Source organism: Phacochoerus africanus, chromosome 9 (assembly GCF_016906955.1).
Source record: "Phacochoerus africanus isolate WHEZ1 chromosome 9, ROS_Pafr_v1, whole genome shotgun sequence".
Lineage (NCBI taxonomy): Eukaryota > Metazoa > Chordata > Mammalia > Artiodactyla > Suidae > Phacochoerus > Phacochoerus africanus.
In genome coordinates this window covers 118,501,262-118,513,562 of record NC_062552.1, presented here as the reverse complement: position 1 = coordinate 118,513,562, position 12,301 = coordinate 118,501,262, and the positions used below count along the sequence as shown (strand labels likewise).

The following is a 12,301-nucleotide window of genomic DNA, read 5'->3' as shown; positions in this document are numbered from 1 at the left end:
CCAGCATGGTGACTCTAGCCAACGACGTTGTATCACATGCTTGAACGTCTACAGCAGAGTAGATGTTAAATGTTCCTGACACGCACACAAAACGGGCTTCGTGTAGGGAGATGGAGGGTTACCTCACCATCACAATAGAGACGTAGATGACGTCATCACGTCCGTGGGAAACTTACCCAAAGCGGCACATCGATACATCCCGAAAAAGCTGGGCAAGAAAGAAAATGATTGACATGCTTTCCCAGACGTGATCGCCTCTGTGTTGGGCCCTCGAGCTCAGAAAATGTCCAAATTTCCTTCAACCTCTGTGGTCCAGACCATAGAATCTTTTTCTCTCCTCAGGAAGACAACACTCTCTCTTCTTTCTTCCCGGCAAGTCTCCTCCTGGCGTCTCTCTTCCCTGTACAGGACTGGGGATTTTTGATTGTATGTTTCGTCTTTTTTTTTTTTTTTTTCTTTCCAGAGAGAGGGTTCTTGTAGCTGATTTCCAATGTTGTGATAATTTCTGCTCTACAACAACGCGATTCAGTTACACAAGTACACACATTCCTTCCTTCCTCCGGGCCTCCCCCCTCCCCCGACTCTGCTCCCTGCCCCCACTCTGCTCCCTCTCCTTGGAGCCCTGCCCTTCTGGGTCCCTCCTCTCCACACCCCCTGGCACGCAGCTCAGGGGACCTCCTCCCCTCAGCGCTATCTGCCCATCCTGGGGACCAATCCTGACGCGTCCCTCCAGCCCTCATTCCCTCTGAACTCTCCCTGAGCAAACCCCTAGGCTGCCTCCCAGGAATTGCACACCTGGGGTCTGAGCCTGAAGGTGACCCGTTACCCCCCAACCTGCTCCTCCTGCCAGGGTCCTTCCCCAGGGGGTGCTTTGTCCTCCCCAGGAGCCAAACTCAAATGCTGCTTATCCTGCCTCCCCCCCACACCCACTCCCAGGAACATGGCTTCTCCTCCCAGCCTTCCCCTCATGCCCCCTCCCTCCCCAGCCTGGACCTGCTTTGCCCTGTTTCCTGCATCACTGCCTTTCATGTCCAGCCTGCATCCCCATCCTTGGCCCTGAATCAACCCTCATCACAGCAGCCTGAGTCCTTCTTGGACTATGTGGATTGGCTCACATAGGCTCTTTTTCCCCCTTCTTTTCTTCTTCTTCTTCTTTTTACAGCCACACCTGCAGCATATGGAAGTTCCCAGGGCAGGGGTTGCATCAGAGCTGCAGCTGCCTGCCGATGCCACAGCCACAGCAACACTGGATCTGAGCCACATCTGCAAGCCATGTTGCAGCTTGCGGCAATGCCCAATCCTTAAACCACCGAACAAGGCCAGGGACCAAACCCGCAGCATGGTGGACACTATGTTGGGTGTTTCACCCTCTGAGCCACACCTGGAACTCTGACGATCTTTTAACAACTACCTTAAAGCTACTTAAGGCTCAGTGGAAGCTTTCAGAATCCTTACTGTTCTGTGAGGCCCCCACTGGTCCAGTGGCTCCGTCACGGCCCCATCCCCTCTCTGGCTTCTCCCCGGCACGTTCCTGATCTGGCCACATTCTTCCAGATTCTTGAAAATGCCTCCTTCGCTATTACTCCTGCCCAGAACTTTCGCATCTCTGTGCCCCTCTCCTGTTCTGATGGTAGTGCAGCAATCAGCTGCCCCAAAAAGCCCCCCTGACTTCCCTGACAGAGGGTGGGCCTCTCCTGGCAGCTTGTCCGAGCCTTGGTTCCTCCACCATGTCGACCATCGGATCCCAAGTCCTATGAAGAACATCACGGAAGAACCTCTGAGGGAAGAGTGGCTATGTGTGCAGAATGCTCTTCTGACAACCAGAAAGTGGGGACAACATCCTGCCGGCCCTAATTAGTAGCCGTGGTGTGGCCTTGGGGGGAATGACGGAGCCTCTCCGTCCCTCAGTTGCCTCGTCTGTAAAATGGGCCGAGGTGTAGCAGGCATCTCAGGTGCTCATCACAAGCACACACGGGTTATTCCAGGGGGAGGTCTGAGCAGCCTGCCTGGCAGAGAGCCCTCAAGCCCTCAGTCCTGGGTGGCGTCAGCATGAGTGCCTGGAGCTGTGTGCCTGGAGACCAGGCAGCCCCTGGTCACATCAGGGGGGTGAAGGACCCTGGGGTTCCTTTTATTGCGAGGGGGAGGGTGTTTGCTGCTTTTCCCTCGCACCCCCACTCTGGGTGGGGATCCTCTATCAGCGGAGGACACAGACCTTGTCAGGGGGGAGGGGCTCACCCGTGAATCTGGAAGGAGTTCCTGTCCCCAGGTTGGGGTCTGGGGGCAGAGGGGAGAGCCTGGGTGGTGGGGGGAGCCCCACTCAGCTGTAGGAGCCAGGGGTGCAGGGGCAGGGCCAGGAGAGGTCAGGGTTGGGAGCCCCTGCCATGGTCAGCACGGGAGCGGCTTGTGGACCCTGGGGCCAGAGCCCTGGAAGTGGGCATCGGGCAGCAGGGGCCCCTCCCAGTTCCGGGCCTGAGTCCAGTGGGTTTGGTCACAGCCTAGAGCCTGCCCTTGGGATGGCTGGTAAAATCCAGGGGCCAGAGTCTAGGGGTGTAGACTGTGTGGGAATTCAGGGTCTCAGCCTCATGGTCCAGGGGGCAGCAGGGGTGGAAATGGGCAGATCAGGGCAGAGAAGCACAGGAGAAAAAAGGAGTCCAGTTCAGAAAGATGCTTTATTGCTGTGGGAGGTCTCAGAGCCTCCCCGGAGCAGGGCGCAGACCCCTGTGTGTGTGGAGCCACCAGAAGGTGACTGTCACCTTCCAAGGGTCAGTGGGAGCAGGCAAGGTGAGGCAGCTCATGGCTGAGTAGAGGCCAGGCTGCCCCCAGGGCCCAGAGAACCCAGCTCCTCAGCGAGAATCCTCACGGCTCAGAGGGGAGCTCTGGTCTGGACGGGGGTTGACGACTTTGCCCAGAAAGATGATGCTCTGGGTGTCTCTGAGGACCGTGGCGAACAGAAAGGGGCTGTCAAATCGCACGATGAAATTCTCAAAGGACTTCCTTTCTATGACGACTCCTGTGGACGCGGCTCCTTCCGTGCCCTCCTCACCCACATCCAGCATGGCGCTGTGGACCACCTGCAGGGACACGAGGGCAGCCCCCCGCAGAGACAGTGTGGCCGGGGTGGAGCAGCCTGCCTGAGTCACTCTAAGGGGTCTGCCGTCCAGCCAGCATCTGCCACTGGCCTGTCACTGTGCTGTCAACCTGGGCTCTTTGTCCTCCCCACACACCTGCCCGCAGGTGCACAGAGATCTGATGCACAGATGGACAGACAGAGGTTCAAAGGCAGTGGGTGATGGGCCTGGGGACAGAGAGGTCAAGAGCAGGGGCTCCCTGGCCTGGATCTTGGTCAGAGGGCAGAGACTGCGGCCCACACAGCTCCCCATAGTGTAGCGGGCTAGCCAAGGTCCAGGCATTTTTCTTGCAAGCAGCTATCCAAGGCTCCTCCATGTTGAAGCCGCAGAGGAGCTGGCGCTTATTTCTGCACCTCTCCTGCCCCAGCCGAAGTCCCCTGAGACCCTCAGGTACGTGCACAGGGTGTGGCTTCCCACCCCTGGACCACACAGCCCCCTTGGCACACGTGTCTCCTTTGGCAGGTGGGATGCAGGGGAGACAGAGGGCTGCCCAGCCCCCCCACCCCATGCCCTCTGACCCTTCTGCCTCTAAGATCAGAGTCCCAGGTCCCTGGTGTTCTTCTCTTGTGCCCTCAGTGTGTTTTCATCCCATGCGCTGGAGCCACTGGTATTCCCTCTACCCTCTTCCCTGCTCTGCTGGGCTCTGCGAGCTGGCTGAGAACCATTGCTCTCCTTTTATAGATGAAACCCCTGAGGGCTACAGGACTTTAATTCTGTGCCTTTAAGGGCGGTGAAAAGCAGAGCATGGGAGCAGGGTCCACCGAGGATGCCACCCCAGGCCCTTCCCAATGAAGGACTCCTGGGTCACATTCTATTTCAGGGAAGGTGGGGACAACTCCCCAACGTGATTGTCACCCGGCCCTCCTGGGCTTGAGGCTTCCCAGGGGAGATGATTGAGTTGTAGGAAATGCAATTCTTTGGCAAATTCAAGGTCACCTGAACACCTGCCTGGCCTCCACCATGTGCTCCCCATAAGGAGGAGGAATTGTCCAAAGTGTGAAGACTCACCTGGGAAACACACAAGGGTGTTGTATCTGTGATTCCTGACAGGTCAGCCTCCTCACTGAAGATTTTCTTGATGCCCAGCCGGGGAAGGATCTCCTGCAGTTTATAGTCGCTGGAGATGGAAAACCGTGGCAGGTGGAGGGCGTCTATCCGCCTGGGACGGGAGAAGAGAAACCTGAAGGTCTGCTTGACTTGGCGCCCCTTCCTCCCACCTCTCAGCGGGGTCTCCCCGCCTCCTCTCCCACCACGCCCTTCCCTCTGAACATAAGGACTCCCAGCCTCACTCTCCCGACCCCTCAGGCTAACTCCCCTCAGTTCATTACCTATCCGCTCATGTCTGCAGGAGTCTAACTAGCCAGGCTGGCACCAGGTCTAGGCCGGTGCCCATGCCTGGTCCAGCTTCTTCCTTCAAGCTCAGGGGGCACCTGGACACACCCTCAAATCAAAAGGGATTCCGCAGCTGCTGGGGGACTGTGCTGAGGCTGCTAGTGGCACGGGCACTGGGAGGGCTTCCTGTGGGAGGTGCCATGGAGCCTGAGGCCCAGAGGAGGGAAGGAGCTGGCCGGGTTTCAGAGGAGGACAGGGGGCAGGCGGATGCACCTGCAGGGAAGAGGGAAGAAAGGGGGGCTGCCCCACAGTGTGGGGGGCAGGTGAGTGTGGGGGCAAGGAGGTGAGGGATAGGTGGGGGCTTAGTAGTGGGGGGGCGTGGAGGGTTGGGGCTGCACTGTAAGGCCTTGGGGACCTGAATCAATCAATCCAAGGTCCCCCTCTTGTCACCACAATGAGCTCCCCGAGGGCAGGGCCTATTCAGCTTGTGAGCAGAGAGGGAGAAGGTTCTTGGAGCAAAAGTGATGTCTCCCCACCCCAGGACCCCCTCCCCCCAGGACCCCCTCCTCCCAGGACCCCCACCAAGAACCCTTCCCCCCAGGAGCCCCTCTACCCAGGACCCCCACCCTCGCTGTCTATATTTCCCAGAAGACTCTTGTCAAGGCATCTGGTCTTGTAGATGCAAAAGTGAGGAGGCTGGGGCGCCCTTTAAACCTTGATGCCCTTGGCAGCAGGGGGAGCTCTTCCACCCTGTAGTCATGCACTCCTTCATTTGCACTTTATCCATTTATTCAGCAAATCCTTACTGAGAGCCCCCCTCACATGGGCCAGGAATGTGTAGATGCAGGTCCCCCTCCCCCACCCCCTAGGTCATAAATCAAAGCTGTTGGGTGATACTCTGTCCATTTCCAACTACTCCTGAGCCCCTGCTCTGGGCTTGGTCTCTGGTGATGGAGGAAGGAGAGGGTTGGGAAGGGACGACATGGGCAGGGGAGGTGGGTCCCCCTGTCCTGGGGTCTCCTGGGATGCGCAGTGAGGAGGGCCTGGGGGGCAGCAGCCCCAAGAGGCCTCGGGTGTCCTGGACAGGGGGTGGGGGAGGGGCTGCCGCCTCAACTTCCTCTCTAGGCGGGTCTCAGTGCTTTGTGGTGCATGAAGTGCCTTCCACACCTGTTGCCCCCTGGGACCTGCGGAACCTCCCACTCAGGACAGTGGGTCAAGGACTGTCCCCGCACCCCTCTCAGGAGGGAGCTGAACCCCAGAGAAGCAGAGGGAGTGGGTGGGGGAAGGGGAGCCTGGGAGCAGGGCTCTGGGGCTGGGACTGCCCCTGCACAGCGGCCCCCACACCTTCTCCATGGCCCCTGCAGACTCGGGCCCAGCACTGCCTCTCCCTCTGTTGTCCCCTTGATGTCAGGCTCCTGAATTCCAAGTCCTGCCCTCACTTAATCCAGGACCCACTGCTTCTCACACTTGCTGGCTCCCTCCTGGCCCAGCCCCAGCCCCTCCCCCTGGGTGACTGCACTGGGCTCCTGGCCAGCCTCCCTGCCTCCAGGCTTGTCTCTGCAGTCTGGTCCCCACTCAGCCCCCTGGGGGATCCTACTGAAACATGACCCACTTCGTTCACTCTTTGGCCCAAAACCTTGTGATGAGCCTTCATTTCGGTCAGAGGGGCCCATGTCAAGGGCTCTGCAGCCCCCACATAACCTGAGCCCCCGGGGGCCCCGACCTCTCCCAACTCCCCCTCTTCCTCTTCCTGCTCCAGCCACTCTGAGGCAAATCCTCAGTCACACCAGGTCTGGTCCTATTCTCAGGCTTTCCATTGGCCGTTCCTTCAGCCAGGGATGCTTTTCCCCCAAATATCCCCATGGCTCCGTCTCTTACCTCACACGTCACCTCATGGCCCCTCTATTTAAACTCCCCAACAACGTCTGCTTCAAATCCCTTCACTCTGTTTTCCTCTCCCTCGCCCTCCATTTCTCTCCTTCCAACACACCGTATTATTCATTTAATCTTGCCCATCTCCCGCAGTCACAGAGTAAGCTGCAGCAGGGCAGCGTTTGCGTGTTCTTGGCTCATCCGCCCAAAGGGTCCAAATTACTCCGTGTACAGAGCAGGTGCTCCTTTAACCTGCGAAACCGGAGCTGGATGGGTGACTGAAGGAATGCGTGAAGGCAGCGTTGAGCCAGAGCAAAGCTCATCTCAGAGCCCGCCTCCTCTGAACCCGCAGCTGACCCCAAGTCCATCTACCACCCTCCCCCCCCCCCCGCCCCCGCTTCAGAGGGGGAGACAAGGAGGACCGCGCATGAGTGATTGGGGGTTGAGTTGAGGTTCGTCACGATTCAGTTCATGTTAGAGATAGAAGAAGCCTCAGCTCCAACCCAAGCAGATGCCATCATCTTAAAAAGGAAATATTCAGACCAAGGCGACGCAAGCAGCAAAGGGCAAGGTCATTCCTGGAAGGGGTGTCCCATCACTGGCCCCAGCCCTGGACATCAGTGAGGCCCCGAGTGCTGGGGACGTGGGTCAGGGCAGAGGGTAAAGGCCCAGAAGGCAGGTGCCCCCCGCCCCCTGCAAAGCACCGGGCCCTGGGGACAGTCACCTGGGGTGCAGGGAGGCTCTCCACCTCCTCAGCGTCTCCGGGAGCAGCTTGGCTTCCACGGATGCCATCCTGCCGTCGTCAGGGAGGATGAAGAGCGTGCTGTCGTTGCTGGTGTACGGGAGCTCCACCACCGTGCAGGCCAGCTCCTCGTCCCGGAAGTAGGGCACGGTCAGGTTCTTAATGCCCATCATGGGCACCCTCACCGTCCTGTTCTTGCTCACGTAGAAATCTGCCTCCGTAGTGAGGTTGGTATCAAAGTGTGTCATCCACTGGGCTGGAGGCGGAGGGAGAGTCAAGAGTCTGAGATGCAAGGGCTGCCTACCTCTCCCCCCTCTGCCCTGATCCCTGGGGGTGAAGACACCCCCACACACCAACACCCCCACGTGCCCCTAGGGGCGGCCTCCTAGGTCTGCACATCCTCCTGGGCAGGTGGGGACGCCCTTGGGGATGGGGTGATCCCCACAGGTCGGGGGGAGAAGGGGCCAGGAAGGAAGCCTGGGTAACTGTGCTACGTGAGGAACCAAGAGGGATGTGGGGGGCAAGGGAGAGGTGGGCGCAGGCTGGGCCTGGGGACAAATGGGACATGCTGGTCCTTGAAGGAACAGTGTGAGTGACCAGGGGTTAGGCGTTGGCCTGGAATGGAGGGCACTCCTTCGCCCAGGCTTGGGGACCAGGCTGGATCAGGAGCCCCATGGGGACCAGGAGGGCAGGGCGGGGTCAGCCGAGGAGAGTGCTCGGGTCTCCCCACCCCGGGAGGATGGAGCACTCAGTGGGGAGCTTCTCCAGCAGAGCAGAGCCCTGGGGCTTCCCTGGGCGTGTGGTCCCCCCACTTCCTGTGTTCTACCCCTGCCTGTGCCCCTGTGAGCAGCAGGAGTGGAAGGAAAGCGGGATGGCAGGGGTGTCCCTGGGAAGAAACTTCGGAGGACAAAGTCCTAGGACAGGGCAGAGAGGGAGGACAGGACATCTGATGAATAAACATAACACATCAGGCCTGAATTCGTTTTGCAGAAAAGTGCAATACAATTATTTCAATGAGAGAGGAACACACAGACCCAGGAGCTCTTGCTATGGGACCAGGCGCAGGGCTAACTGGTCTCCCTACAGCTGGTATCTCAGGCAGCTCGCCCCCAACTCAGTGGTCCTTCCATGCGTCCTTATCTCTCTGTGCCCCTAGGTGCACTGCACACCCTGTCTCTGAAATCTGTCTGCCTTCACTCTCGTCATTGTGAACTTCCAGGCTGCACGTCCTTTCTTGAGATCCCATCAATGGGCTGGGCCACTGGACCAACACGAATCTGGGAGAAGGTCCTGCCCTGGAGGCCGGCCTCTCCCCCGAGGCCTTTCTCCAGATGGGGGCCCTGCCACTTCCAGACTTTAGAAGCGGGCTGTTAAAGACCCTGGGATGTGCGGGCTCCTCTGAGCCTGGGTCGTGGTGAAGACAACCACCAGCCCCTCCTCCACCACAGAAAACACCAAGTCCCCTTAGACAGAGCCCAGGTCAGACACAGCCCGCAGTGTGCACACCGCAGGCCTTCCTGAGCGTGTCCAAAAGCGGCTCCTCGTGGAGGAAGCCGGAGTCCCAGGCACCCCAGCGGTGTGAAAGGAAAGCTCCTTCCTCCGGGCAGCTGGAGCAGCTTCAGTCCGAAGGAAGTCTTGCCCTCTTCAGACCAAGGCTATGGCCTCTCCTACACCCGTGCCCTGCAGTGACAACTGTCAGCTGGAAAACCCCAGGACAGACCAAGGCTAGGGTCAGGCCAGGGCCTGGGAGCCCATGTCCTAACCCAAGGCGGCCCCTTCTGGAATGGCTTGCTGAAAACACGGTAATAGCCCTGAAGCTCAGAACGAAATGGGAGTTGCCTGTGAAACCTCAAGGCATCACCCACCTTTAAAGTAAATGTAATTCACCAGGACGGCCACGGTCCGAGGGAAAAGCTTCTTGATCAACTCCACGATTTTCCCCTCGGTTTTGTTCTTCACATAGTCATTAATGAGTCTCCTGGCAGTTTCTAAATCCTGGAAGTCAGTGGAGAAGGCCTCGGAGTGGTACAGCTCATGGGCCTCTCGGACGAACTTGTCCAGCAGCTTCAGCCGCTCATCAATGAACATGGCGTTGCCCACGTTCAGCTGCAGCAGGTTGCTGGGTTGGCTGAGGGCCTGCAGGAGGTGCTGGAAGCCCTGGTGGATTTCTGCCTCAGGGGTCTCTGTGACATTGAACTTGAGGCCTTCCAGGAGCTCTGTCAGGGTGGGGCCTTGGGCCCCCAGAGACAGGAAGGCCAAGGCCATGGAGATGCTCAGCGGGGAGAAGATGATATTCTTATGACGGTTCGTCAGAGCCAGCTGCTTGTAGAGGCTGAAGGCGAAGTCGGTGTTGCTGGAGACGACGGCGGTGTTGGGCGCTGGCAGCTTCTTGATCTGGTCCTTCAGGGTCACAATCTTTGAGGCAAGGTCATCCGCTGGGACGCAGTGGACCCTGGAGCAGAGCCCAGCCACCAGGAGCCCCAGAGCCAGGAAGGGGGACATGCCCTCCGCCCTCATGTCTGAAAAGCAAAGCTCCTTTAAGTCTCCCAGAGCCAGGTGGTGACCCAAGCACCGCCTACTGTCCCCACCTGTTCTAGATTCCTGTGTCTCTCTTTCTCTATGACTTCCGAGAGGTAGGCACCTCCTGGGCTCCCAACATCCAGGAGGCTGCTCTGGGCTCCCTCTCAGCCTTTGAGCAAGTGCGAGAATGGTTCCCAGGCTCCCCAGTGGAGAAACTGGGCCCAGAGAGGGGAAGGGGCTTTTCCCAGGTCCCACAACAGGCAGGCGGAGAAGCGAGGGTGAGAAGCCGGGGTGCCAGGCTCCATCTGAGGTGGGGAAGCTGGTGATGGGGGAGGTGCTGTCCAGGGAGAACCCGTCCCCCTCCTGCCAGGGGGGCAGACTCCCTTGGAGGGGACTGGGAGGCAGAGGCTCCTTTTCCACTAGGTTCCCTGGGTGTCCCCAGGTGGAAGCCCAGGGAGGAGCCCTGCCCTGACTCAGGGGTCACAGGGCCCCTCCTGGCCTCTTGATGACAACTGTGACCTCAGGCAGGCCGGCAGGTCGTGGTGCCTGGTCACAGTGAGGGTTCAGGGAGCGGGGCCCCCAAAGGCATCGGGAGCAGAACTGGAGCCTAGGTGGCCCTTCTAGGGGCCGGGGTAAGGCCCAGGTTGCTGGAGTGTTCTTTCCAGCCCCTGCCAGGTGCCCACATGGTGGGTGTCTCCACCATCAGCCTGGAAGGGCCTCCAGGTGGGGAGGAAGCGGCCTGGCCTCAGGGTCTCAGAGACGTGAATGAGGGTTTCATTGTGATCGCTTGTGATGGCTCTGTGGTGACAAGCAAGTGACTAAGGCTCTCTGGGCCCCAAGTCTCCTCTCTGTCCAGCAAGCTGAATGACAGGAGAAAAGATGAGGGCGCCTGGTTCGTAAGAAGAGTTTTAGGTGTCACCTCCTCCACATGCCACCACTTCTGGGACATGACAAGACTCTGATTCCTTGGGACAAGGGACAGGGATACATCATGATTACCTGCAAGAGGCTGAGGTCAGAGCTGGTGACCTCAGCAAACAGGACCATTGACCTTCAGCCTCTGCCCACCCCTCTCAGAGTTCAGAGGTCAAAGGGCTGCTTGGATGGTGGGGAGGGGGAGGGGAGGGGAGGGGAGAAAAGAGGGCGGGAGGGGAGGGGGAGACAGGGGAGCCGAGTCTCCTGCAGAGGCCAGTGGAAAGGTCTTTGGACAAGCTGAGGGCAGAGGTGATTGCTTCCCCAAACTGTAAATTTACACAGAGCTATGCAACCATTTCTTTAGAATAGAGTTTTTCCCCAAATATTTTCCCTGGAGAAATAGCCCATGTCTATTAGGCCAGGTTGGGGGGCTGGCTGTGGTTCTGAGGGTCTGTCCTTTCAGTTGCTGGACAGATGCACCTGCCTATCTGCTTGGCCCAGAGCCCTGGAGGGACAGGGAGCCCAGGAAAGCCCCTGGAGACCCTGCAGGCTCTGCACAGAGGGACCTGGTGCCCACATTTCCGCCCCTTGGCCCCCTGAGACTCGGGCTCTGTGCCAGGGAGGGAGCCCAACTGGTGGCCCTCTTGGAGGTCTGGCCCTGGCAGGGGTGGGGGCGCACAGCTGCATGGGGGTCACAGCTGGCTTGAATCGGAATCCCACAGAGGCAGAGCCTGAAGGGACCCCAGAAGCCCTGGGGCAGGACCCTCTCTTTGCAGGATGAAAACTGAGCCACAGAGGCAGGACAGGTCCTCAGAGGCCGCAAAGCCGTCCTCGCATTGGACACACGTCCTGCCTCCCTCCTGCCCACCTGCCACAGGCCCTGGGTCGAGACCTAGAACCTCCTGCAAAGGGGCCCCTGTGTCCCCAGGTGGGAGCATCAGGGCTTACCTGCCTCGCAGAGCGGGATGCGCTGAGTGGAGCCAGAGCCGCCACCTGCCCGCAATGCTGGGCTTTCCAGGGGCCGCTGCCCATTTATCCCTGCAAAGGTCCCCTCCCCTGTTTGGGAAATGTTTGCGGTGACAACACAGTGTTCCGTCCTCAGACAGGAAATGGGCAGCTGATCATTTCTGGTAACAGCATTTACTAGATTTATTTGAATAACTTAGTTACACAAACTGATAACATTTTTTTCCTCAAAAAAAATTCTCTCCAGAGCTTTTTTTAAGTCTGTTCATTATTATTAGATCTACTCAATTAAGGAACAGAAATAGATTTTCGTCCCTTAAAAATTTTACCTGAGGAGTTCCCACCGTGGCACAGTGGATTAAGAATCCAATGGCAGCAGCTCCGGTCGCTGCCAAGGCGCAGGTTCAATCCCTGGCCCAGCTCAGTGCTTTAAAGGGATCCCCACCTCGTTGCAGCTGCTGTGTAGGGCACGGCTGGGGCTCCGATTCCGTCTGGCCCAGGAACTTACATGCACCAAGGGAGCGGGCACTAAAGACAATGACCCTAAGACAAAACCCCATTTCCCTTTGCCTTGGTGGTCTTTGCTTCTGCCTATGAAATACTCATGAGGAACATGCGCAAATGCAGAATCATCAAAAGGCGCATGAAAAACATCCTAACTGGAGCTGCCTTCCTGGCTGAGCAGAAACAAATTTGACTAGTATCCATGAGGACGCAGGTTCGATCCCTGGCCTCTCTCAGTGGGTTGAGGATCCAGCGTTGCCTTGAGCTGTGGGGTAGGTTGGGTCCTGCATTGCTGTGGCTGTGGGGTAGGCCAGCAGCTGTA

The 12,301-nt window shown here is 58.5% G+C and overlaps 1 protein-coding gene across 1 annotated transcript; it reads right to left on the bottom strand.

Annotated features, from left to right (window-relative positions):
- Positions 1-2,650: 2,650 nt before the first annotated feature.
- On the bottom strand, positions 2,651-11,562 carry LOC125135654 (serpin A3-8-like). Its single transcript, XM_047795975.1, has 5 exons — positions 11,458-11,562; positions 8,940-9,593; positions 7,057-7,330; positions 4,137-4,287; positions 2,651-3,071 (listed from the first exon to the last, which is right to left on the bottom strand). The coding sequence occupies exons 2-5, from the start codon at positions 9,589-9,591 to the stop codon at positions 2,844-2,846; spliced, it is 1,305 nt and encodes a 434-aa protein (XP_047651931.1). The 5' UTR covers positions 9,592-9,593; positions 11,458-11,562; the 3' UTR covers positions 2,651-2,843.
- Positions 11,563-12,301: the final 739 nt, after the last annotated feature.